At 41.7% G+C, this 27,626-nt stretch overlaps 1 protein-coding gene, 5 non-coding genes and 1 pseudogene across 9 annotated transcripts; 4 read left to right on the top strand and 3 right to left on the bottom strand.

The window, feature by feature from the left end:
* Positions 1-1,604: 1,604 nt before the first annotated feature.
* On the top strand, positions 1,605-1,723 carry LOC125886651 (5S ribosomal RNA). Its single transcript, XR_007449065.1, has one exon. It is a non-coding gene; the product is annotated as a 5S ribosomal RNA (ribosomal RNA).
* A 763-nt stretch (positions 1,724-2,486) lies between these two features.
* On the top strand, positions 2,487-2,605 carry LOC125886680 (5S ribosomal RNA). Its single transcript, XR_007449089.1, has one exon. It is a non-coding gene; the product is annotated as a 5S ribosomal RNA (ribosomal RNA).
* A 984-nt stretch (positions 2,606-3,589) lies between these two features.
* LOC125886679 (5S ribosomal RNA) lies at positions 3,590-3,708 on the bottom strand. The gene has a single exon (XR_007449088.1). It is a non-coding gene; the product is annotated as a 5S ribosomal RNA (ribosomal RNA).
* A 763-nt stretch (positions 3,709-4,471) lies between these two features.
* LOC125886671 (5S ribosomal RNA) lies at positions 4,472-4,590 on the bottom strand. The gene has a single exon (XR_007449081.1). It is a non-coding gene; the product is annotated as a 5S ribosomal RNA (ribosomal RNA).
* An 11,101-nt stretch (positions 4,591-15,691) lies between these two features.
* On the top strand, positions 15,692-18,116 carry LOC125885781 (histone-lysine N-methyltransferase PRDM9-like). Of its 4 annotated transcripts, none has more exons than XM_049571555.1 (3): positions 15,692-15,981; positions 16,079-17,122; positions 17,291-18,116. In XM_049571555.1, exons 1-3 carry the CDS (start codon positions 15,810-15,812, stop codon positions 17,560-17,562), a joined length of 1,488 nt encoding a protein of 495 aa, XP_049427512.1. In that variant the 5' UTR covers positions 15,692-15,809; the 3' UTR covers positions 17,563-18,116. The 4 variants fall into 4 exon arrangements, with proteins under 4 accessions (XP_049427512.1, XP_049427510.1, XP_049427511.1 ...); XM_049571553.1 differs by having other exon boundaries at positions 17,207-18,116; XM_049571554.1 differs by having other exon boundaries at positions 16,079-17,206.
* A 3,085-nt stretch (positions 18,117-21,201) lies between these two features.
* On the bottom strand, positions 21,202-21,320 carry LOC125886660 (5S ribosomal RNA). The gene has a single exon (XR_007449073.1). It is a non-coding gene; the product is annotated as a 5S ribosomal RNA (ribosomal RNA).
* Positions 21,321-23,647: 2,327 nt separating this feature from the next.
* LOC125885782 (histone-lysine N-methyltransferase PRDM9-like) lies at positions 23,648-27,626 on the top strand (annotated as a pseudogene).

Here is a 27,626-nt window from a genome sequence, read left to right as displayed (position 1 = left end):
CGAGTCTGACTGCTCTAGCTCAGCCCGTTGCTATGCAGCCCCTTGCTATGCGCGCTATATACGTCATCGCACCAGAAGGGCAAGGAAACGAACATGCGCAGAAAGACCGGAATGAACTTAAAGAGGAATGAGTGTATACAAGTGCAAAAATTCTTTTATTCGGAATGACAAACGGAATAAACCGCCCCCTTTAATCGGATTTAATTTTCAATCGGAATGACCGTTTACATGACCACTTTTAATCGGAATGGCAGTTCATTCCAAATTTTCTCAAGTTAAAACATGTAGGCACAATTGGTAAAACGTATATAAATACTAAAAGTAGGTGAAATAAATGAAGTCAATAATCAAAATAATTCAAAGGAAGGGTGTAGGATTCTTGTCAACATTTAGGGGGGACTAATATAAAATGGGGTGGGAATGGGTGTTGGGGGTAGATTTCCTCCATGCTGATGATTTTTATGCATCATGTGTGCCTTTTTTTTTTTGTTTATGGTGTAAATGTCTTTAATTCTGCTGAAGTGAAAGTCCTTGCAACTTTCATCACACATGAAAAACGCACATGGTCTAATAAATATTAAGGGGACATGTGCCCCTGCTGACCCCCAAAATCTACACCCAAGGTGTACTTCCTGACCAAGCACACTGCAGTGCTGCTCAACAACAAAGTTAACTTTTACTCTAGTGCTCATTATAAATGTGAACACCTGTGACTGACTGCAATGACTACCAGATAGTTAGTGACACGTTTATGAGTGTTGCAGTAAAACGACTGTCCAATGCTGCTCTCCTCTGGTTAAAGATGAGACTGGCAGTCATTGATGTGTGAAGAGAATGCTGGCAATGGCCCACTTCAGCTGCTTTCACTCTGAAGCAAGGAGGGAAAAACCACTACAGTAATATTAGGACCTGACTCAGACCACATCACTTGTTAAAGCAGCTAAAGCACATGTGGAACAAATAAAAGTAATGACAGTTTCATTAAAGAGAGCCAGCATGCATAGCAGGGACCTGCTGTATGTACATAGATGGTGCTATGACACCACATGACAAAGTTTCTGCTTTAAATATCTGCTCCTCTGTTTTACACATCCATATTCAAATGTACATTAAAAAACATCTTACTGTGTTCATACTATATATTGATAATCCTACACAGTGTCTATGTGTAAACATTATAAATACATTTGTACAACAACTATGTTGACAGTAGTACACAGTTATGAGTGAATGTTTCTTGTATGGGTGTGTGTCAGTGTTATGGGCAGATCCTGTAAAGATTCAAATGTTGAGATTTTATTTTATAGATGTGTTTTTAGAGCAGGACAGAAAAAGCATTGTATGTTATATGATATTGCTTTCTTTAATAATAATTTTGGCTAACAAATGGAGGTATAGCTTATGGCACAGAGGAATACGCTTCATCAAAGTGTGGATACACAGAAAATATGTGTTCGAGACTTGACTTCATTAGTTTTGGTGTTTTCATGGGATTTGTTGCCTAAATGAAAATCATAGATTATCAATAACCACGTTCAACCATATTGAGAACGGTTAACAGTGTGTTATTAAGTATAAATAGCTTGTGCGTTACATGTTTACTTGCTTGCAGCCATACCACCCTGAATACGCCTGATCTCGTCCGATCTCGGAAGCTAAGCAGGGTCGGGCCGGGTCAGTACTTGGATGGGAGACTGCCTGGGAATACCCGGTGCTGTAAGCTTTTCTTTTTCACCTCTCACCACCAGAGGCCGCTCTTTCCTCTGCAATGGAGACACCTCTTTAAAAAACACCACCACTGGAAACATTTACATGATTTTTATTTGCTAACAAGAAATTGAGCTGAATTTGTTTTTTTCTCTCTTTTTTTGCCAAAAACAAAAACACGAAAAAACAAACAGTTTCTTTGTTTTTTGCCCAAAAACGACAAAACAACTTGTTTCTAGTTTCTGATTGTGTCAGTTATTCCCAGAAAACAAACGGTTAAAAGGTCGCTTGGTCAAAAACTATCCCAGTCTCCCTATTGATAATCCTACACAGTGTCTATTTTAACATTATAAATACATTTGTACAGCAAATATGTTGACAGTAATACACAATAATGACATGTGAATGTTTCTTGTATGGGTGTGTGTCAGTGTTATGGGCAGATCCTGTAAAGATTCAAATGTTGAGATTTTATTTTATAGATGTGTTTTTAGAGCAGGACAGAAAAAGCATTGTATGTTATATGATATTGCTTTCTTTAATCATAATTTTGGCTAACAAATGGAGGTATAGCTTATGGCACAGAGGAATACGCTTCATCAAAGTGTGGATACACAGAAAATATGTGTTCGAGACTTGACTTCATTAGTTTTGGTGTTTTCATGGGATTTGTTGCCTAAATGAAAATCATAGATTATCAATAACCACGTTCAACCATGTTGAGAACAGTGAACAGTGTGTTATTAAGTATAAATAGCTTGTGCGTTACATGTTTACTTGCTTACGGCCATACCACCCTGAATACGCCCGATCTCGTCCGATCTCGGAAGCTAAGCAGGGTCGGGCCGGGTCAGTACTTGGATGGGAGACCGCCTGGGAATACCCGGTGCTGTAAGCTTTTCTTTCTCACCTCTCACCACCAGAGGCCGCTCTTTCCTCTGCAATGGAGACACCTCTTTAAAAAACACCACCACCACTGGAAACATATACATGATTTTTATTTGCTAATCTGGACTTCATGCTCTGTATTATAGCCTACCTGTACTTTAACTTGATTTGTATTTTGACATTTTAAGCAATCATGTTCACCAGGCAGATGGGAGATCTCTTTGTACAGTGTGCAGAGCTGCTGATATATATATATATATATATATATATATATATATATATATATATATATATATATATATATATATATACATATTTATATATATATATATATATATATATACATATTTGGTGCTGTAGTGAGTACACATTACCTCAAAATGAGCTAGTGTGTGTTCATAGTGAAGAAAAAAACACAAAAATAACATTTGGAAATATAACCAAAGGACTGTGTTATTGTCCTACTTCACATTATGTGCTTTGCACATTTTCTTTTTCAGAACATCCAGGATTATTTTAAAATGAGGACACATTTGATATTCAGTAGCATTCAGGATTATGATGAACTATGTAGCCTATATATAATCCATGAATTTGCTAAAAATGCCAAAAGTATAAATAAAGTAAAAGTACAGGTCGACTATAATACAGAGTATGTGTTACAGTTCTTCGTGACCGGATGACTCGACACACATGACGGATATCCATAGGCTTGTCTTTAACTCAAAGAGTGTTACTTTATTACACACACTTGTAACCAGCATTACATGCACACCGCTAGATGGGAACTAGACACATAAAACATTGTATTACTCCGCCTACACGTCACTGACATCATTATGAGAGTATGAGTGCGCGGCACTATATACTACAGTATGAAGTCCAGATTAGCAAATAAAAATCATGTAAATGTTTCCAGTGGTGGTGTTTTTTAAAGAGGTGTCTCCATTGCAGAGGAAAGAGCGGCCTCTGGTGGTGAGGGGTGAGAAAGAAAAGCTTACAGCACCGGGTATTCCCAGGCGGTCTCCCATCCAAGTACTGACCCGGCCCGACCCTGCTTAGCTTCCGAGATCGGACGAGATCGGGCGTATTCAGGGTGGTATGGCCGTAAGCAAGTAAACATGTAACGCACAAGCTATTTATACTTAATAACACACTGTTTACTGTTCTCAACATGGTTGAACGTGGTTATTGATAATCTATGATTTTCATTTAGGCAACAAATCCCATGAAAACACCAAAACTAATGAAGTCAAGTCTCGAACACATATTTTCTGTGTATCCACACTTTGATGAAGCGTATTCCTCTGTGCCATAAGCTATACCTCCATTTGTTAGCCAAAATTATGATTAAAGAAAGCAATATCATATAACATACAATGCTTTTTCTGTCCTGCTCTAAAAACACATCTATAAAATAAAATCTCAACATTTGAATCTTTACAGGATCTGCCCATAACACTGACACACACCCATACAAGAAACATTCACATGTCATTATTGTGTATTACTGTCAACATATTTGCTGTACAAATGTATTTATAATGTTAAAATAGACACTGTGTAGGATTATCAATAGGGAGACTGGGATAGTTTTTGACCAAGCGACCTTTTAACCGTTTGTTTTCTGGGAATAACTGACACAATCAGAAACTAGAAACAAGTTGTTTTGTCGTTTTTGGGCAAAAAACAAAGAAACTGTTTGTTTTTTCGTGTTTTTGTTTTTGGCAAAAAAAGAGAGAAAAAAACAAATTCAGCTCAATTTCTTGTTAGCAAATAAAAATCATGTATATGTTTCCAGTGGTGGTGTTTTTTAAAGAGGTGTCTCCATTGCAGAGGAAAGAGCGGCCTCTGGTGGTGAGAGGTGAGAAAGAAAAGCTTACAGCACCGGGTATTCCCAGGCGGTCTCCCATCCAAGTACTGACCCGGCCCGACCCTGCTTAGCTTCCGAGATCGGACGAGATCGGGCGTATTCAGGGTGGTATGGCCGTAAGCAAGTAAACATGTAACGCACAAGCTATTTATACTTAATAACACACTGTTAACCGTTCTCAATATGGTTGAACGTGGTTATTGATAATCTATGATTTTCATTTAGGCAACAAATCCCATGAAAACACCAAAACTAATGAAGTCAAGTCTCGAACACATATTTTCTGTGTATCCACACTTTGATGAAGCGTATTCCTCTGTGCCATAAGCTATACCTCCATTTGTTAGCCAAAATTATTATTAAAGAAAGCAATATCATATAACATACAATGCTTTTTCTGTCCTGCTCTAAAAACGCATCTATAAAATAAAATCTCAACATTTGAATCTTTACAGGATCTGCCCATAACACTGACACACACCCATACAAGAAACATTCACATGTCATTATTGTGTATTACTGTCAACATATTTGCTGTACAAATGTATTTATAATGTTAAAATAGACACTGTGTAGGATTACCAATAGGGAGACTGGGATAGTTTTTGACCAAGCGACCTTTTAACCGTTTATTTTCTGGGAATAACTGACACAATCAGAAACTAGAAACAAGTTGTTTTGTCGTTTTTGGGCAAAAAACAAAGAAACAGTTTGTTTTTTCGTGTTTTTGTTTTTGGCAAAAAAAAAAAAAAGAGAGAAAAAAACAAATTCAGCTCAATTTCTTGTTTTCTGATCCTAATGCAAAAAACAAATTTACCACTCCATATTTCGTTTCATTGGTGGGCGGGCTCTCAGCGCTCCCTTGCTTCTGATTGGCTAACGTGCTCTGTCACTTACATTTGGGCTGTGCCCTTCAAAATAAGGTTACCGCTTGGCCTTTACGCCAGCAGGATGTCTCTGCAGACCCGGAGGCTGCACATTCGACCCACACAGACAGGCAATGAAGTAATGCAACAGCGTTTTATTGTACTGCCTGTTAATATGCAGCTGATAGACCATGAAAATGAAAGCTCTATAGTAAGTTTTCTTCAGGATGTACCTTGAACAGTGAAGTCTGCTCTCAGTAAAACTATCTTCAGGACAGCAAGCATGCCAAAAGTAGTTATTAAAAATGACCAGCACGTGTCGCACTGCATCAAAGTTGTCATCAAAAATACAAATATGAATGAATAGGCCTATGTTGACAGCCAGATGGGAAAAAACAGATGTACACCTATGGAAAGGCATTTACTATAGGCTACTATCAGTCAGAGTTAAGCTGTCACTGGACTTTCCCCTCAGTTGTAGTCACATGGAGACACTTGATAATAATAATAATTGTGCAGACAGTTTAGAGAGTCACACTACCTGCTATGGTGGAGTAAACAGAACCATCTAGTTTTTGTTGGAAGTGGAAGGCTTTTTTTTTGTTTTTGTTATATAAGTCTGTGCCTCTGTGCGCATGGATCAGACAGCTGTCAGTCTGTTAGAGCAGCGCCTGCACTGAAATGTTTATTGCAAATAATGTGTAATCTCAGTTAAAATTATAAAAGTCTGTGTGAAGCTTTGGACACGTAGAATCAATAAATAATGATCTCTATCGATGTGATTGGTCGCCCTGATGGAACATAATTCATATAGTCTAATATTGGAGATTATTAATATTTGTGAGTGAGCAGGATCGTGGTGCAGCTGCAGAATGTAGCTTGAAAGTGAGTTTCTTTAATAGTCTGAACGTGTTTTAACAGCATTGAACAGTTTATCAGATTCCAAGAAACACTGTGTTGTATAGGCTAACATGCAGCGTTTTGTACATGTAGCATTGTGCTGTACTGTATATAGCATGTATCATAGACTACATACTATCCCCTGTTCATTTGAACATACTTTCCCTTTTATTAATACTTTTCTCACATCATGTGTGTATTTTTACTCAAATTTTGTTGATTGTATTCTTCTCTTATTTTTATATTTGCACTGTGTGTCAGTGCCTGGGTTCAATAAAGGACATCTTAATCTTGCCACTTAGCACAATTTTGTCTGTAGCTGCTATTCACCCATACCCTACCTGATGTGGTTGTGATATTCAGAGAAGAAATAATATCAAGGTATGTGTATGAAATAAAGGGCATCCCACCAAAGCTATCCTACAGGACTGATGGGAACATAATTAATCAAACTTCATGAGTTTTGGGTGGATTGGGAATGCAAAAGCCGAAATGATGGGTCTAAACGACATAAAATTCAGTTCAACTGTGCCGTCTTCAGTTATTCCTCCCTGGTTGTTTGTGATGCCGTCAGTAGATTTTAATTTCAAACACCGCATGAAAAAATCTAAACAGGGGTTTGTTGGTACCACTACAGAAAAGTGTATTGAGTAGTATTATAAAGATAAACTGAAGATCTTCACTGACGCTTACATAGATCCAGGGACGGGTAGAACAGGAGCGGCTGTTTATATACCGCAATTCAAGATAGCAATTAAGGAAAGAACTTCAGATCATTTGTCAATACAGTGGAACTTATTGCTATTCTGATAGCCCTGGAATGGCTAGAGAGTAACAGTGAAGGAGAGGCATTGATTGCATCTGACAGTTGGGCAGCACTCACAAGCATCAAATCTTTGAAATCTTGCAGACAAGATAACATCTTCAGAATACATCATATAATATACAAACTGTGCAATAAGGGTGTGACTGTATGCTTTATTTGGGTTCCTGCCCATGTAGTCGTTGAGGGAAATGAGGATGTTAACATACTGGCCAAGCAAGCAATCAAATTTCAAACAATAAGCATGAATATGTCATTAAGTAAGGAGAAGGGGAAAGCAATCATTAAGAAACAAGTACAAAAAAACATGGCAAGAATACTGGGACATAATCAACACTGGAAGACACCTTTATAATATTCAAAAACAGGTTGGGGTAGGAAGAACGTTGGGCAGGAACCGAAAAGAAGAGGCAGTCATAACCTGTCTCAGGATAGGACACACTGGATTAAACAGCACACTTCACAAAATAGGAAAACATGCAACTGGCACATGTACACACTGCAATAGTATAGAGTCTGTCCACCATGTACTGGTTGATTGCAGGGCCTACAAGGAAGAGAGGAACAAACTGAAAACAGCACTGCAGAAAGCAAAGCCAAGTTTCACTGTAGAGAACCTTCTGGGTGAAACAGGAAAGATAACACACAAATATGATTAAGTACCTGAAGGAAACAGGGTTAATGGATAGGATTTAGGATTTAGTTTTTTTTTTGTTTTTTTTTTTTGTTTTTTGTTTTGGTTTTGTTTCACTAGTCTGAGTGGGCGGAAGTTCGCTGCATAGATCAGCCTCTCATTGGGCGGAATGAGCCACCCGCTGAAGTCCCGCCCTATCACCTCCGGTAGCAGTTTTCAACATGTCCTTTACTAAGTATTGCTTTTGCGGTGTTTGATCTTGCGGGGATGTAGCCATTTTTCTGCCATGGTTCGCGTCCTGAAGGCAGTATTTTTGTGGGCGTGTTACACCAAAACCTGTTTCCCCCCGGCAATATTTTTGCAAGCGCACCGTTGCTGTGGACGATTGTGATTGGTTGAAAGAAATAACAGGCTCTGATTGGAGGGAGAGCTAACCACGCCCACTTAGGAGACAGGAAGAGTAACCGTTTTTTTGGATAAGCCTAAAGTATGGGGAGGTGATTTTAATACTGTTTCTGATAAAAAAATATGGATCGATGGCCTCAAAAAAATCATTCTAGAGAATACATGTACAGCGAAAAACAATACAGGCTATTGGAAATTTAATAACTTGTTATTGAAGAATGCAGACCTCATAGTGGAAATTAATATTATTATTGACAAGTACTGGAATAAAGCATGTATTACTGGTTCTTATGGATACTTCTGGGAACTAATGAAATATGATATTCGAAGAGCTGCACTTAAAAAAGATAAATTCATAGCAAATTGGAAAAGACAGAAAAAAATTGAGATTATCAGAGATATTTTGAATCTGCAAAAAAAACGTAATGATTAATGAAGAGATGATGAACTTGAATAATATATATAATAATAATATATAATAAGCCAATTAGAGAATATTTATGAAGAGAAAACTAGAAGTGCTTTTATTAGATCAAGGTGCAAATGGCTTGAGCAAGGTGAGAAAAATAGTAATTTTTTTTAGTTTATAAAAAACAAATGCAGAATTTGCAGCAGTAAGTAAATTGATTATCAGTGGCACAATATCTGATGATCCTAAAATAATCTCTCAACATGTAGCTCAATTTTATAAAGATTTATATTCTTCAACCTTTACACTCTCCCATATTGAACCATTTTTAGACAATATTTCAGCAGATTCTAGAAAAATAAATGATGATCTTAGAGTCTCATGTGAAGAGGAGATATCATTGGCTGAAATGAGTGAATGTATTAAATCCCTTAAAGAAAACAGATCTCCTGGTAATGACAGTTTGACAGGGGAATTTTATAAGACTTTCAATCTTAAACTTGCCCCTTTCCTACTAGCCATGTTTAAAGAATCCATTCAAAAAGGTGAGCTCCCTCTTACTTTAAGGCAAGGAGTAATCACATTAAGAGATAAGATAAGATAAGATAAGATAAGATAAGATAAGATAAGATAAGATGCACCTTTATTGATCCCATAATTGAGAAATTCCAGTGTTACAGCAGTCAAGGAGAAAGAGTCAGGTTAAAGATTTCAAATTTAAACTTCGTCGTCGTCGTCCTCTGCTTATCCGGGTCCGGGTCGGGGGGCAGCAGCCTCAGCAAAGAAGCCCAGACAGTGCTCTCCCCAGCCACTTCCGTCAGCTCTTCCGCGGGAACCCCGAGGTGTTCCCAGGCCAGCCGGGTGATGTAGTCCCTCCAGCGTGTCCTGGGGCAGCCCCGAGGTCTCCTCCCGGTTGGACACACCCGAAACACCTCCCAAGGGAGGCGTCCAGAAGGCATCCTTACCAGATGCCCGAACCACCTCAACTGGCTCCTCTCGATGTGGAGGAGCAGCAGCTCTACTCTGAGTCCCTCCTGGATGTCCGAGCTCCTCACCCTATCCCTAAGGCTGAGCCCAGCCACCCTGCAGAGGAAACTCATTTTGGCCGCTTGTACTCGCAATCTCATTCTTTCGGTCACTACCCAGAGCTTGTGACCATAGGTGAGGGTTGGAACGTAGATCGACCGGTAAATCGAGAGCTTCGCTTTTTGGCTTAAGCTCCCTCTTCACAACGGACCGGTTAAGCGCCTGCATCACTGCTGACGCTGCCCCAATCCGTCTGTCAATCTCCTGCTCCATCCTACCCTCACTCGTGAACAAGATCCCGAGATAATTAAACTCCTCCCCCCCGACCTGGAGCAATGCACCCTTTTCCGGCTAAGGACCATGGCCTCAGACTTGGAGGTGCTGATTCTCATCCCAGCCGCTTCACACTCGGCTGCGAACCGTCCCAGCAAGAGCTGGAGGTCACTGTTCGATGGAGCTAGGAGGACCACGTCATCCTCAAAAACCAGGGACAAGATCCTCCCGTCACCGAACCTGCCACACTACACCACTCGGCTGCGCCTAGAAATTCTGTCCATAAAAGTTATGAACAGAACCAGTGACAAAGGGCAGCCCTGGCGGAGTCCAACTCTCACCAGGAACAGGTCCGACTTACTGCTGGCCACGCGAACCAGACTGGATGGCCCTTAGCAGCACGCCCCACAGGATGCCCCTGGGGACACGGTCATAAGCCTTCTCCAAATCCACAAAACACATGTGGACTGGTTGGGCAAAGAGCTGGTCCACGGTTCCGCGTCCGGGACGAAAACCACATTGCTCCTCCTCAATCTGAGGTTCAACTATCGACCGGACCCTCTTCTCCAGCACCCTGGAGTAGACCTTACCGGGTAGGCTGAGGAGTGTGATCCCCCTGTAGCTGGAACACACCCTCTGGTCCCCTTTCTTGAAAATGGGCACCACCACCTCAGTCTGCCACTCCAGAGGCACTGCCCCCGATGTCCACGCAATGTTGCAGAGGGGTGTCAGCCAGGACAGCCCTACAACATCCAGAGCCTTGAGATATCCAGGACGAATCTCATCCATCCCCGGGGCTCTGCTGCCTCAGAGTTGTTTCACTACCTCGGCAACTTCTGCCCCAGAAATTGGACGACTCGCCCCCGAGACCCCCATCTCTGTTTCCTCACTGGAATACGTGTTGGTGGGATTGAGGAGCTCCTCAAAGTATTCCTTCCACCGCCCGACAATGTCCCCAGTTAACGTCAGCAGCTCCCCGCCCCCACTGTAAACAGTGTGAGCAAGTTGCTGCCTTCCCCCCCGAGGCGCCGGACGGTTTGCCAGAACCTCTTTGGAGTCGATCGATAGTCTTCCTCCATGGCCTCACTGAACTCCTCCCACGCCCGAGTTTTTGCCTCCACGACTGCCGCCGCTGCGCTCCGCTTGGCCCGCCAGTACCCATCAGCTGCTTCCGGAGACCCACAAGCCAACCATGCCCTGTAGGCCTCCTTCTTCAGCCTGACGGCTCCCCTCACCTCTGGTGTCCACCAGCGGGTTCGGGGATTACCGCCGCAACTGGTCCCAGCAGCCTTGCAGCCACAGCTCACAACCACCGCCTCGACAATGGCAGAGCGGAACAAGGCCCATTCAGACTCAATGTCCCCCTCTGCCCTCGGGATGCGGTCGAAGCTCTCCCGGAGGTGGGAGTTGAAGATCATCTGGACAGGTTCTTCCGCCAGGCATTCCCAGCAGACCCTCACTGTTCGTTTGGGCCTGCCAGGTCTGCGCGGTGTCCTCCCCTGCCACCTGATCCAACTCACCACCATGTGGTGATCAGTTGACAGCTCTGCTCCTCTCTTCACCTGAGTGTCCAGAACATATGGCCGCAGGTCAAATGATACGACTACAAAGTCAATCACTGACCTGCGACCTAGACTGTCCTGGTGCTACGTGCACCGATGCACATCCTTATGTTTGAACATGGTGTTAGTTATGGCCAAACTGCGAACCGCACAGAAGTCCAATAACTGAACACCACTCGGGTTCAGATCGGGCAGGCCGTTCCTCCCAATCATGCCCCTCCAGGTCCCGCTGTCATTGCCCACGTGAGTGTTGAAGTCCCCCAGCAGAACAATGGAGTCCCCGGTCGGGGCACTGTCCAGCACCCGTCCCAGGGACTCCAAAAAGGGCGGGTACTCTGAACTGTTGTTCGGCGCATAAGCGCAGACAACAGTCAGGACCCATTCCCCGACCCGAAGGCGCAGGGAAGCAACCCTTTCGTCTACCAGGGTAAACCCCAACGTACAGGAAGAGAGTCTGGGGGCTATCAGAAAGCCCACCCCGGCTTTCCACCTCTCACCTGGAGCAACTCCAGCGAAGGAGCGAGTCCAACCCCTCTCAAGGACTTGGGTTCCAGAGCCGGAACTATGTGTCGAGGTGAGGCCGACTATATCTAGCCGGTAGCGCTCAACCTCTTCCACAAGCTCCAGCTCCTTCCCCGCCAGAGAAGTGACAATCCATGTCCCAAGAGCCAACTTCTGTAGCCGAGGTTCGGACCGCCAAGGCCCCCGCCTTGGTCTGCTGCCCAATCCACATATCACCGAACCCTTCTGGATCCCTCTGCGGGTGGTGGGCCTGCAGGGGGACGAGCCCATGTAGCCGGTTCAGGCTGGGCCCAGCCGGACCCCATGGGCGAAGGCCCGGCCACCAGGCACTCGCCCACGGGCCCCGAACCCCAGGCCTGGCTCCAGGACGGGGCCCCAGTAACCCTCCGGGCCGGGTATGCGAATCCTTGTTTTTATCCATCGTGAAGGGTCTTTTGAATTTAAACTTAAAAAACTTAAATAACTAGGCATGCAAATAAGTACAAAAAATACAAGAGATGGCGATAAATAACAATAACAATAATAATAATAATAATAATAAAATAATGGGAAGTGGATAATAATGAGCAGCAGTGAATGAAAATGACCAGTGGATAAGGTGCAAGTGATTGTATGTGTAAAAACAGCAGACTGCTGTGGTGTCTATAAAGTGTCCATAGTGTCCCTAAAGTGTCCATGGTGCAGTTCACTGTGAGCAGTGCTGGTTATGTAGCCTGACAGCAGCAGGCAGGAAGGACCTGCGATAGCGTTCCTTCACACACTTTGGGTGAATCAGTCTATCGCTGAAGGAGCTCTCCAGAGCTTTTATCTCCTCCTACAGAGGATGGGAGTCATTAGTCCTCAGAGATGACAGCTTGGCTGTCATCCTCCTTTTTCCCACCACCTGCACAGAGTCCAGAGAGCATCCCAGGACAGAGCTGGCCTTCTTGATCGGCTTGTCCAGTCTCTTCCTATCTGCAGCCGAGACACTGCTGCCCCAGCAGACTACTCCGTAAAAGATGGCTGATGCCACCACAGTGTCAGAGAAGGTCTTCAGGAGCACCCTCTGCACTCCAAAAGACCTGAGCCGCCTCAGCAGGTAGAGTCTGCTTTGGCCTTTTCTGTACAGTGCTGTTACGTGATTAGTCCAGTCCAGTTTATTGTTAAGATGAACACCCAGGTACTTATAAGATGTCACCATCTCAATGTCCTTTCCCTGGATGTTCATTGGTGTTGGGGGGAGGAGTCTGCGCCTGCAGAAATCCACCATCAGCTCTTTGGTTTTCCCCGCGTTGATCTGAAGTGTTAATTTGCGTTCATTCCCAAACCAAAAAAAGACAGATTACACATAGGAAATTGGAGGCCTATCAGTCTGCTGAACGAACAATGATGCAAAATTATTTGCTTTAACTTTTGCTAGGAGGTTAAAACATGGATTAGATCAAATAATAGATATAGAGCAATCTGGTTTTATACAAAAAAGACATATTAGTAATAATATTCGACTGATACTGGATATGATAGATTATCGTGATTTAATACCAGATGAAAGTTTTATCTTATTTATTAATTTCTACAAAGCCTTTGACACAATTGAACACAAGTTAATTTTTAAAACCATCTCTTTTTTGGCTTTGGAGAATATTTCTGTAATGCAATTCAAACTCTACGTAAGAACTCTTCCAGCTCTGTAAAACTGAAATGTGGTACATCAAGTCGATTTGACATTCATCGTGGTATTAGACAGGGTTGCCCAGTATCTCCTTTTTTGTTTATATTAGTAACCCAAACAATGGCCACTCATATAAAAAAAGCACCCTTCATGGGTATAAATGCAGTAGGCAAGAACTTCAAATTATGCCAACTGGCAGACAATACTGCAATTTTTCTTAAAGACCAGAATCAAATTTCAGAAGCTGTGGCTTGTATAAATGAATTTTCTGATGTTTCTGGTTTAAAGATGAACTTGGATAAATCTGTCTTATTTCCAATTAAAAATTGTAATTTGTCAAGCTATCACGGGATTCCAATTAAAGAAAAGGTAACCTACCTCGGGGTTGTTATCTGCAGTGATGCAGAACAGCGAAGTAAAGCCAATTTTGATCCCATTATTGAAAAAACAAAATCAAAATTGAACTCAAGGTTAATGAGAGATATATCTCTATTTGGAAGGGTCTTGTTATCCAAAACAGAAGGTATATCTAGATCTGTCTATGTATCATTATCATTTAATGTCCCAACAAATGTTATTAAACAACTGGATAAGATACTGTATGACTACATTTGAAGGAAAAAACCCCATTATCTCAAAAAAGAAACAATCAAAGCTAGTAGGGAACAAGGGGGTCTTGAGGTCTTGTACTTTAGTTTATTAAATAATACATTTAAAGTTAAATGGCTTATTCAATTCCTAAAGAATCCCAACAGTATATGGCATGCTTTCCCATCATATTTATTTAATTCGATTGGTGGCCTTGATTTTTTATTAAAATGCAATTTCTCCATTGATAAAATCCCGGTTAGTTTAGCTAATTTTCACAAGCAAGCTCTCTTGGCGTGGTTATTAGTTTATAAGCACAACTTCAGTCCTCATCGGTACTATATTTGGAATAACAAGGATATTCTACACAAAAGAAAATCCCTGTTTTATCGGTCATGGTATGACAATGGAATTTTGCTTGTATGCCAGTTATTAAATAAGAATGGTGTGTTAATGCCATATTCAGAATTTACTCAGAAATTCAAGATAACACTCACACCTAAAGAATATGCTGTTATCTTCAATGCAATTCCTGCTGGTTCCCTTCTATTTTGAAAGAACTGTAACGTCACAGAAACCTATTCATTTAGTTCTAGGCAGAGTTTTATTGGAGATATCAATGTTCAAGATAAACCTTGCGGTAATAGACACATTAGAAACGCACTGAACTATACTGCAGCCCCTGCAGCAGAATTCTTCTGGTTGTCTATTATGAGCAATTTACAGTGGAAAAAAGCCTGTAGTGTTTTAAATAAATATTGCATTAGTAATAAAGTGAAAGAAGTATCCTACAAAGTGTTACACCGAATTTATCCCGCTAAGGAGGTCTTGGAGAGATTTAAGTTAAACATAGACTATTCATGTACTTTCTGTAATGTTGACAAAGACACAATATTTCATCTGTTTTATCATTGTCACCATTCAACGAAGTTTTGGAATGATATACAAGACTTTGTAAATGGAAAAATGAATACTACTGTAAATTTTACTGTGTTTGATGTGATGCCATATTTTACTTTTAGTAGGATGGAGAGCAACACTGACTACATTATACAACTTCTAATTATTCTTGGAAAGTTTCATATATCAAAATGGGCTGGCTCTAAACCCTGCTTTCGTCGTTTCATTGTTGAACTCCAGCAGTGTGGCACCACACTTGAGTGTGTTAACAACAACAAAGCTGCAAAGACTCTCAATCTGATAAAGTCTGTACATTTAATTTGAGTTTTGAAAAGACTGGCAATGAACTCTAGTACTCCTGATCTGTTCAATGTTCAATGATTTTCTGTCATGTGTTTGTTAAAACTCATATTTGCAAATAAAACTTTAAAAAAAAAAGAAAACATTGGCTAAGCCTACGGTGGGTATCTCCTTTATCCAATATGTCCCGCCAGACCTTTCTTTTCTTGACAAAGGTCTGGTGAGCGAGACTATTGTTTTACTAATCTACTGAGCCACACTCCAGTCCGGTAGGTGGCGGTAATGCACCTTTAAGTTAGTTGCCAGCCGCCAATCTAATCAGAAGAAGAAGAAGAAGAAGAAGAAGAAGCGTAACATGATCCAGCGGAAGTAAACGAAACAAAGGCGCCAGTCGCGTTTCCCAAATGTTCGAGTCAACTTCGGGAGGTTACTCTATGAGTTAAACCTCGAGCCACATTTACTGTAGCCTACATTAGACAACAATGTGTTCAGTTGAGTCTTTGAGAGAGTTTGTCAAGGAGCGACTAACTGCTGCTGCTGAAGAAATATTGGGAGCTTTTAAAAGAACCATCGTCGAGTACGAGGAAGAGATCGATCGGCAGCGCAGACTGTTGGATATCGTGTTGAAGCCTGAAATAAAGTTACACAGGACAGGTGGGTGAAACCTAATTTAACTAATTTACTGCCACGTCTGTATATTTGCTGTAGCATCACATTAGTATGCTGTTGGTGTTGTTGTGTGTCCCTCCAGCGCTCCTACAGCAACATGTGTGTAAGGAGGAGGAGGTTGTCCCTGAGCAGCAGCTCTGTATTGAGGAGAGGAAGTCCAGTGTGGACCAAGAGCACCCAGAGCCTCCACACATTAAAGAGGAAGAGGAGGAAGTGTGCAGCAGTCAGGAGGGAGAGCAGCTTGAATTGAAGCAGGAGACTGGTGGCTTTATGTTGACTCCTGCTGATGAGGAAAGTGAGCATAGTGAAGATCAGACTGTGGACTTCATTCATGACGACACTCAAAGTGCAGCAGAGAAAGAGTCTGTCGTCATCATACCAGTTATAAGCTATGTGATACCGACCAGTGACCACCAGCTGCTCTCTCACAACTCTCATGTAGCTGAGAGCCAAGATGAGGAAGAATACCAGCATGGAGACTCTGGATCACCTGGAAACACAGAGCTTCAAGCAGAGAAAAGACATCATGAAAGTGAAATTAACAGTAAGAGTCCACACACCTCTGCTGTGATCAACTTAAATACAGGTAAAAAGCCTTTAAACTGTGACATATGTGGGAAAGTTTTTGAGTGCAAGTCAAAATTGCAGAGACACCTGAACAGCCACACAGGTGAGAAGCCAATTTCTAGCAAAACCTGTGGGAAAAGAGTCAATGACACATCAGCATTGAGCGCTCATATAAGAACCCACACAGGTGAGATGCCATATACTTGTAAAGTATGTGGGAGAGGTTTCGTACGTAGTGATTACTTGTTAGTCCACATGAGGACTCATTCAAGTGAGAAGCCGTATACTTGTAAAGTATGTGGGAGAGGTTTCATACGTAATGATTACTTGTTAGTCCACATGAGGACTCACACAGGTGAGAAGCCGTATACTTGTAAAGTATGTGGGAGAGGTTTCGTACGTAGTGATTACTTGTTAGTCCACATGAAGACTCATTCAAGTGAGAAGCCACATACTTGTAAAGTATGTGGGAGAGGTTTCAGACATAATGGTGACTTGTTAGTCCACATGAGGACTCATTCAGGTGAGAAGCCGTATACTTGTAAAGTATGTGGGAGAGGTTTCGTACGTAAAGATTACTTGTTAGTCCACATGAGGACTCATTCAAGTGAGAAGCCGTATACTTGTAAAGTATGTGGGAGAGGTTTCGTACGTAATGATTACTTGTTAGTCCACATGAGGAATCATTCAGGTGAGAAGCCGTATACTTGTAAAGTATGTGGGAGAGGTTTCGTACGTAATGATTACTTGTTAGTCCACATGAGGACTCACACAGGTGAGAAGCCGTATACTTGTAAAGTATGTGGGAGACACTTCAGATCTAGCAATACCTTGAGAGTCCACATGAGAACGCACACAGGTGTAAAGGTGCATCACTTGAGCACAGACGTTCCAGTTGAAGTCACACATACACAGGAGAGAGACTGTTTACATGCAAAACATGTGGCAGAGCTTTCAGAGGCCTGTTCCATAAAGCATGCTAAGAAAAGTGGGGAGTGAAGTTCAAATCCTGAATTTTAATTGAAATTGCAGGTCTGGAACAGTTAAACTAGTGAGATAAACAAGGAAAGGAGGAGACTGCTTTAAAGTTTGAATGAATTTTATACTTGCAAGAGTCATGGAAAAGTCATGGAATTAGTCAAAATCATAAGTCACAGAACTTGTTTGTGTAGAATGAAATTATTAGAATCATCTTCAGTGGATAACCCTCCATAAAATGTAACATAATGCCAAATTCATTTTTCTGAAGCTGGCATCTTAATGTAGCTTTAATATGCGTTGATGTGTGACAGTGTTTGTTTACCATCAGGTGTGTTTTGTCATTTTCTCCCTCAGTTTGTCTCTCCCTTCCTGTGTGCCAATTATGTTTACATAGAGTTTGAATCTGATGTTTGAAAAATGCCGGGCAAGTGGGAAAAGAAAAAGAAAAGTCTTCATTGTGAGTCCTTGAAAAGTCATGAAAAAGTTTGGAAATATTGTCCATGAAAATGTGAGCGGAACCTGTAATTAAAAGTATGAGTGATTTTGCAGTGAGTACAGCAATAAACTGATCCCAGAAGATTTGTCCTGTTGCTGTGATCTTTTGTCAGGGTGTCTACGGGTCCTTTAAAATGTCTTAGATTAACGAGCAAGTCATAGAGGAATTTATGGTGGAGAAAAGCTTAGTATGTATGAATGATGGGAGTGGTACCAGGTATAATAGTGTGCAAAACACAGAAAGTGCAATTGATTTAACATTTGTATCAGAAGAAGTCGCTGGTGTTACCACATGGAAGGTGTTAAGTAAATCAACAATAGGTAGTGATCATTACCCTGTAATAATTAAGACTGGAGTAGAAGTTCACCAAGATGAGGATCTAAGACTACCAAGATGGAAATTAGATAAAGCAAACTGGGAGGTGTATGAAAAGCTATGTAAGGATAAATGTGAGCTGTTAAACAAAGAAGATTTCTCAGATGGGGATGAATTCAATAACAAGCTGGTAGCAGTCATAGTACAAGCAGCAGAGGAAAGTATACCAAGGGGTGCTGGGAGCAGAGGAAAAAAGACTGTGCCATGGTGGGATGCAAACTGTAGGGAGGCTATTAAAAGAAGAAACATGGCTTTCAGGTAGTTAAAAAAGCATCATTCACTGGAAACTCTAAATAACTATAAAAGGTTACAGGCGGTTGTCCGGAGGACCATAAGAGCAACCAAACGTGAATACTGGAGGCAATATTGTAATAAAATTGGAAGAGAGTTGTCATTATCTGATATATGGGGGATGCGTAGACAAATGAGCAGAATCAAGAGACATTATACAATTTCAGTATTAAATAGTGACAATAAAACAGTGGTCAGTAATAGGGATAAAAGTGAACTTTTGGCAGAAACATTAGTTAAAGTACACAATTCAGATAATTTATCAGTCAGAGCCAGACAGTGCAGGGACAACACTCTTGCCATGAGTCCAGATGTGAATGTACTGAGAATCACCACAATAGATGATTCAGATGTACCCTTTCATTTATTTGAGTTAAGGAGGGCACTCTTAAAGGCACAGCAATCATCTCCGGGAAAGGAGAGTATCTGTTATAGTATGCTAGCCCACATGGAAGATACTGCATTAAAGTAGTCAAGACTATTCAGCACAACCATAGTGCCAATAGTAAAGTCTGGGAAAGATCCATCAGAGAGGTCAGGGTGGGTACAGAGTACTCAAAGTTATATAAAGTTGAAAATGGAACCCCGCAAGGCGATGTTTGCAGTCCAGTACTATTCAATATAATGATTGATGACATCTTTGAAAAGGTTGAAAGAAATGTAGGGAAGTCCTTATATGCAGAAGATGGGGCCTTATGGCTAAGAGGACGAAATTTAACATTTATCCAGAAAAAAAATGCAGGCAGCAATTATGGCAGTGGAACAGTGGGCGAATGACTGGGGCTTTATGATGTCTGCTGCAAAGACACAAGTGATATACTTTTCCAGACGACATAAAGACGTGACTGTAAAATGATATGGTCAAACACTCGAGCAGGTCAAGGTAGTTAAATTCCTAGGGGTGATATTTGATGAAAAGCTGACCTGGAAACAGCATATTAACAAAGTCACAGAGAAATGTAAGAAGGTTAATAACCTCTTAAGATGCCTGTCGGGAAGGGACTGGGGAACTACCAGAACAGCACTATTAAAAGTATATCAAGCATTAAATGAGATCAGTATTTGACTACAGGCACCAGATTTCATTTAAAGGTGGCTGGAAAGCAAGACACAAAGCAGCATTGACAATGTGGCAGTGCAAGAGTGGAAGTGGGCCTGTGATATACTGCAGGGCTGATGAGGGAAACAGGTGAGTAAGTGGGAGTGGGAGCTAAGTGGGACAGGTGGGAGAGTCAGAGGGCATCTGGTAGATGGATGGAGAATAGCAAAGCAGGGGCCTGGGGAAGTGGAGACAAGGGTGGAGGGACAGAATGAGTGAAATTAAAAACAACTGAGACACAAACTGTCTGCCTGGGACTTGAGTGCTTGAGACTTGCGTGTGACTTGCAAAACAGTGACTTGGTCCCACCTCTGTCTGAGCCTCTTTTTAACCACTCAGCTTCCTGAAATGGTCAAGTTAAACATGAAGACATGGGCGGAGCTTTAAAATTGTCCCCATGGATTATGTTTCTGCCTTTTGTCATTTATTTTGAAGAGCTGACAGATGGTCCTTCACACCAGGAGGTGGCAGCAAAAGTCAAACTGACTCTGAACCACAGCTTCTGTAAGAATGATGCTGTGTGCTCCATGTGACTGCTCTTGTCTTACAGACCCTGAGCCCACTGTATTATTTGGCCAGGTAAAGATTGTTTTAACCTCATTTTCATCCTTTATTGAGTCTGTTTTTGATCCGTTTCACCTCCAACATGCAGGCTGGTACATTTTGTGTTGCCCACTGTCACAGTGTCTGTCTCAGTTGTTTTTATTTCTCTCAGTCTGTCCCTCCACCATTGTCTCCACTTCCCCAGGCCCCTGCTTTGCTCTTGTCCATCCATCCACCAGATGCCCTCAGACTCCCTCACCTGTCCCAGTTAGCTCCCGCTTCCACCTGCTCACCTGTTTCCATTTCCCTCATTAGCAATGCCATATAGATTATTCCAGCTATACATCGACTATTTACAGTCCACATGTATATATAGTTCATCATAATCCTGAATGCTACTGAATATCAAATGTGTCCTCATTTTAAAATAATCCTGGATGTTCTGAAAAAGAAAATGTGCAAAGCATCCATAGCCTATTTGTCAAATCTCTGAGAGGCACGTAACTGTAAGTAGGACAATAACACAGTCCTGTGGTTATATTTTCAAATGATATTTTTGTGTTTTTCTTCACTATGAACACACACTGTAGTTCATTTTGAGTTAATGTGTACTCACTACAGTACCAAATGTGTATCAATCAGCAGCTCTGCACACTGTACAAAGAGATCTCCCATCTGCCTGGTGAACATGATTGCTGAAAATGTCAAAATACAAATCAAGTAAAAGTACAGGTAGGCTATAATACAGAGCATGAAGTCCAGATTATCAAATAAAAACATGTGAATGTTTCTGCTGGTGGTGTTTTTTTAAAAAGGAAAGAGCGGCCTCTGGTGGTGAGGGGTGAGAAAGAAAAGCTTACAGCACCGGGTATTCCCAGGCGGTCTCCCATCCAAGTACTGACCCGGCCCGACCCTGCTTAGCTTCCGAGATCGGACGAGATCGGGCGTATTCAGGGTGGTATGGCCGTAAGCAAGTAAACATGTAACACACAAGCTATTTATACTTAATAACACACTGTTCACTGTTCTCAACGTGGTTGAACGTGGTTATTGATAATCTATGATTTTCATTTAGGCAACAAATCCCATGAAAACACCAAAACTAATGAAGTCAAGTCTCGAACACATATTTTCTGTGTATCCACACTTTGATGAAGCGTATTCCTCTGTGCCATAAGCTATACCTCCATTTATTAGCCAAAATTATTATTAAAGAAAGCAATATCATATAACATACAATGCTTTTTCTGTCCTGCTCTAAAAACGCATCTATAAAATAAAATCTCAACATTTGAATCTTTACAGGATCTGCCCATAACACTGACACACACCCATACAAGAAACATTCACATGTCATTATTGTGTATTACTGTCAACATATTTGCTGTACAAATTTGGGGAAAATAAATGAAAAAACCAAATTCAGCTCAATTTCTTGTTTTCTGATCCTCCTGCAAAAAACAAATTTACCACTCCATATTTCGTTTCATTGGTGGGCGGGCTCTCAGCGCTCCCTTGCTTCTGATTGGCTAACGTGCTCTGTCACTTACATTTGGGCTGTGCCCTTCAAAATAAGGTTACCTCTTGACCTTTACGCCAGCAGGATGTCTCTGCAGACCCGGAGGCTGCAGATTCGACCCACACAGACAGGCAATGAAGTAATGCAACAGCGTTTTATTGTACTGCCTGTTAATATGCAGCTGATAGACCATGAAAATGAAAGCTCTATAGTAAGTTTTCTTCAGGATGTACCGTGAACAGTGAAGTCTGCTCTCAGTAAAACTATCTTCAGGACAGCAAGCATGCCAAAAGTAGTTATTAAAAATGACCAGCACGTGTCGCACTGCATCAAAGCTGTCATCAAAAATACAAATATGAATGAATAGGCCTATGTTGACAGCCAGATGGGAAAAAACAGATGTACACCTATGGAAAGGCATTTACTATAGGCTACTATCAGTCAGAGTTAAGAGGGAGACAAATACAGAAGGGATAAGTTAGTAAGGAGACAAGGGTGTGGCTGCTTAGAAGGTGCTTATGATTGGGAAATGCAAGTAGATTTAGGGGGAAAGCTTTTGTTCCCCAGGAAATAGTTTGTACCAGGCAGAGGCCTGACATAGTGTTGTGGTCAGTGAGTCAACGGAGAGTTTACTTCATTGAGCTGACAGTTCCTTGGGAAGACTGGAAGAAGCCTATGAAAGAAAAAAGCTTAGATATGCAGACTTAGGAGCAGAAGCTGAGCAGCGAGGATGGAAAACTAGGATTTGTCCAGTGGAAGTGGTGTGTAGGGGATTCATAGCAAGATCAGCTGTCTTGCTCCTGGGGGAACTCGGAGTGTGGGGACAGAGTTTGAGGAAGACAGTGAGGGAAATGTCAGATGAAGCAATTAAATGTAGCCAGTTTATCTATAAGAGAAGAAATAATGTCAGTTAGGGGCCAGCAGGGGGAACTACTAAGCAGGGTACATAACTCTTTGAGATCAGGTGGAGAGATCCACCTCCTCTCAGGAGGAAATCCAGGAAGAGGAAGGTTATTTAAGTGTGGGAGTAGCCTATTTGAATCCATTTTGTTTGAGGCCATGCTGCAAGGTGAATGTGTTTGCTGATCCTGTAAGTTTATTTAGCTCCTTTAACTTTAGTTTATATTGTAGTAATGCTATGTAGTGTGTGAAATAGAGTATGGTGAATGTGCTAGGAAAGGTAGTATCAGCATTGCTTCTACCTGGAGCTCACATGTACGGAGCCTGGGTTTGGTTGAAGGTGGCGGTGCTGTTTGGGCTGAGAAAGCCATGTGTAAGTAAGGTAAAGGAGGTTATTGGGTTGGTCCGGGGAGCAGTGAGACCTGGCATTAGGGGAGTGTCTCTGGGACGCCAGAGATCACTGTCTAGCCTCCTGGAGGTGTCGTGGGACCAACTAGACGAAACACTGGTGAAAGGAGGTTCCCACCCGATGACCCCAAAGACGTGTTAGTTATCACTGCTCACTGGTCTGTACAGTTAAGCCTTGCCATAATAGCTTATCATAGGGCTTAGGAGGTTATTCACTGATTGCTGATTCTTTTCTAGAGCACAAATTTCTTGTGTTTATTTGAATTGAATTCACTGGACTTTCCCCTCAGTTGTGGTCACATGGAGACACTTGATAATAATAATAATTGTGCAGACAGTTTAGAGAGTCCTGCTATGGTGGAGTAAACAGGACCATCTAGTTTTTATTGCAAGTGGAAGTTTTTTTTTGTTTTTTGTTTTTGTTATATAAGTCTGTGCCTCTGTGCGCATGGATCAGACAGCTGCCTGAAGCTTTAGACACGTACAATAAATGAATAATGATCTCTATCGATGTGATTGGTCGCCCTGATGGAACATAATTCATATAGTCTAATATTGGAAATTATTAATATTTGTGAGTGAGCAGGATCGTGGTGCAGCTGCAGAATGTAGCTTGAAAGTGAGTTTCTTTAATAGTCTGAACGTGTTTTAACAGCATTGAACAGTTTATCAGATTCCAGATCAGATCTATCTATCTATCTATCTATCTATCTATCTATCTATCAACATATTCTTTGTGTGTGGAATATATGCTGACAATAACCGATAAATGATCACGCCCAGAGCCGCCAGTGTCAACAAGATTTTGTAGAGAGGGGGATAAGTGCTGTCCCATTTCTATTTGTAGCATATGGAGCCCTTTCAGACTCTCACACTCAATCACTTACAGCTGACGTCAGTTAAGTCAGTGAGGGTTCAGGCCTTGAGTGTTTAGGGGCCGGATTGGAATGGGGCCTTCCTTACCTTAAGTCCGCATCGATGCTGACCTATGGTAAGGGGGCATAAAGGGCTCACTCACTGACTCTCTGACTTGACGATTTGACAATGGGACAGCCCTCACACACTCACGCACTTCACATGAACGCGCCTCTAAGTCAGTGAGTCTGAAAGGGATCGGATTGGAATTGGGCCGAAGTGTAACATGATCCAGCGGAAGTAAACGAAACAAAGGCGCCAGTCGCGTTTCTCAAATGACTGAGTTAACTTCGGGAGGTTACTCTATGAGTTAAACCTCGAGCCACATTTACAGTAGCCTACATTAGACAACAATGTGTTCAGTTGAGTCTTTGAGAGAGTTTGTCAAGGAGCGACTAACTGCTGCTGCTGAAGAAATATTGGGAGCTTTTAAAAGAACCATCGTCGAGTACGAGGAAGAGATCGATCGGCAGCGCAGACTGTTGGATATCGTGTTGAAGCCTGAAATAAAGTTACACAGGACAGGTGGGTGAAACCTAATTTAACTAATTTACTGCCACGTCTGTATATTTGCTGTAGCATCACATTAGCATGCTGTTGGTGTTGTTGTGTGTCCCTCCAGCGCTCCTACAGCAACATGTGTGTAAGGAGGAGGAGGTTGTCACTGAGCAGCAGCTCTGTATTGAGGAGAGGAAGTCCAGTGTGGACCAAGAGCACCCAGAGCCTCCACACATTAAAGAGGAAGAGGAGGAAGTGTGCAGCAGTCAGGAGGGAGAGCAGCTTGAATTGAAGCAGGAGACTGGTGGCTTTATGTTGACTCCTGCTGATGAGGAAAGTGAGCATAGTGAAGATCAGACTGTGGACTTCATTCATGACGACACTCAAAGTGCAGCAGAGAAAGAGTCTGTCGTCATCATACCAGTTATAAGCTATGTGATACCGACCAGTGACCACCAGCTGCTCTCTCACAACTCTCATGTAGCTGAGAGCCAAGATGAGGAAGAATACCAGCATGGAGACTCTGGATCACCTGGAAACACAGAGCTTCAAGCAGAGAAAAGACATCATGAAAGTGAAATTAACAGTAAGAGTCCACACACCTCTGCTGTGATCAACTTAAATACAGGTAAAAAGCCTTTAAACTGTGACATATGTGGGAAAGTTTTTGAGTACAAGTCAAAATTGCAGAGACACCTGAGAATCCACACAGGTGAGAAGCCGTATACTTGTAAAGTATGTGGGAGAGGTTTCGTACGTAATGATTACTTGTTAGTCCACATGAGGACTCATTCAAGTGAGAAGCTGTATACTTGTAAAGTATGTGGGAGAGGTTTCAGACGTAATGGTGACTTGTTAGTCCACATGAGGACTCATTCAAGTGAGAAGCCGTATACTTGTAAAGTATGTGGGAGAGGTTTCGTACGTAGTAATTACTTGTTAGTCCACATGAGGACTCATTCAGGTGAGAAGCCGTATACTTGTAAAGTTTGTGGGAGAGCTTTTAGACGTAGTGATGTCTTGTTAGTCCACATGAGGACTCATTCATATGAGAAGCTGTAAACTTGTAAAGTATGTGGGAGAGGTTTCAGATGTAATGGTGACTTGTTAGTCCACATGAGGACTCATTCAAGTGAGAAGCCGTATACTTGTAAAGTATGTGGGAGAGGTTTCATACGTAATGATTACTTGTTAGTCCACATGAGGAGTCATTCAGGTGAGAAGCCGTATACTTGTAAAGTATGTGGGAGAGGTTTCATACGTAAAGATTACTTGTTAGTCCACATGAGGACTCACAGGTGAGAAGCTGTGTATTTGCACAACATGTGGGAGACACTTCAGAACTGCCAGTAACTTGACAGCCCACATGAGAACGCACACAGGTGTAAAGGTGCATCACTTGAGCACAGACGTTCCAGTTGAAGTCACACATACACAGGAGAGAGACTGTTTACATGCAAAACATGTGGCAGAGCTTTCAGAGGCCTGTTCCATAAAGCATGCTAAGAAAAGTGGGGAGTGAAGTTCAAATCCTGAATTTTAATTGAAATTGCAGGTCTGGAACAGTTAAACTAGTGAGATAAACAAGGAAAGGAGGAGACTGCTTTAAAGTTTGAATGAATTTTATACTTGCAAGAGTCATGGAAAAGTCATGGAATTAGTCAAAATCATAAGTCACAGAACTTGTTTGTGTATAATGAAATTATTAGAATCATCTTCAGTGGATAACCCTCCATAAAATGTAACATAATGCCAAATTCATTTTTCTGAAGCTGGTGTCTTAATGTAGCTTTAACCCTATGGGCCCGAATGACGCATAGTGCATTCAAATTCACACCAGTTCTTCTCTGTGGATTTTCTCCGCAACCGTGCGTCATAGCGAGAAGCCACGCATATCACGTGAAACAGCAGAACTGCAGCTTTCCGGCAAGACCAAGCATTTGTCGGTAGTCCAATGTTTTCACAAGGAGAAAAAAAAAAGATAACGTTACACTAAAATGATGTATAACAGAGCTTTCATACAGCTTTGCACACACATTACTCTCGGATGGATTACTTGCGAAAGCAGGCTCGCACAGAAATGCCACACATATCACATGAAAGTGCAGGAGCAGAGCTTTCCAGTGATACCACACACATCATCTGTGTGTGGTATCACTGTCATCCCATCATGCTATAAATCCAGATCAATTGTCTCCAAAATAAAACCTGACGAATTCCTTTACAATCAGATCTTGTTATCAGTCACTTCATATAGTGAGGAGGAATATCCTCTCTTACCACGTCTTAGGCTTGCGTGTGTTTCTCCCTGTCTATCCACATTGGTAGTCCGGCTTTCAAGATACAAATATCTCCATATTGTCCAGTTGACACTCCATCAAACTTTGTAAGACAAGACCAGCCACTTCACCTTTGCACACCCAGCCCCCCCCCCCCCCCCCTCAGATAAAACACATTTTTGACTTGTGAATATGGCAGAATATGTCTTCTTCCAACTTGCTATGGTCAGATACATGTAAAAATGTAAGAATTTACTAACACAGATTTGTTTTTTTCATTGATATAAAAATGTATATAAAATACAGGCACATAGACAGTCATGGAATGATGGCAAATCTGGTTAGCCCAGATTGTCCTGAAAAAAAACAAACAAGGTATAGCATGTGTATGTAGCCTTTATAATGACTGTGATATGAGCTTGAAAGTAAAGACAGTAAAAATACCCCAAAAAAGGCCTAGGGCCCATGGGGTTATTAATATGTGTTGATGTGTGACAGTGTTTGTTTACCATCAGGTGTGTTTTGTCATTTTCTCCCTCAGTTTGTCTCTCCCTTCCTGTGTGCCAATTATGTTTACATAGAGTTTGAATCTGATGTTTGAAAAATGCCGGGCAAGTGGGAAAAGAAAAAGAAAAGTCTTCATTGTGAGTCCTTGAAAAGTCATGAAAAAGTTTGGAAATATTGTCCATGAAAATGTGAGCGGAACCTGTAATTAAAAGTATGAGTGATTTTGCAGTGAGTACAGCAATAAACTGATCC

This window comes from Epinephelus fuscoguttatus, linkage group LG3 (assembly GCF_011397635.1).
Source record: "Epinephelus fuscoguttatus linkage group LG3, E.fuscoguttatus.final_Chr_v1".
Classification (NCBI taxonomy): domain Eukaryota; kingdom Metazoa; phylum Chordata; class Actinopteri; order Perciformes; family Serranidae; genus Epinephelus; species Epinephelus fuscoguttatus.
Note: the sequence above shows the minus strand (reverse complement) of the source record. Positions and strands in the feature narration are given on the sequence as shown.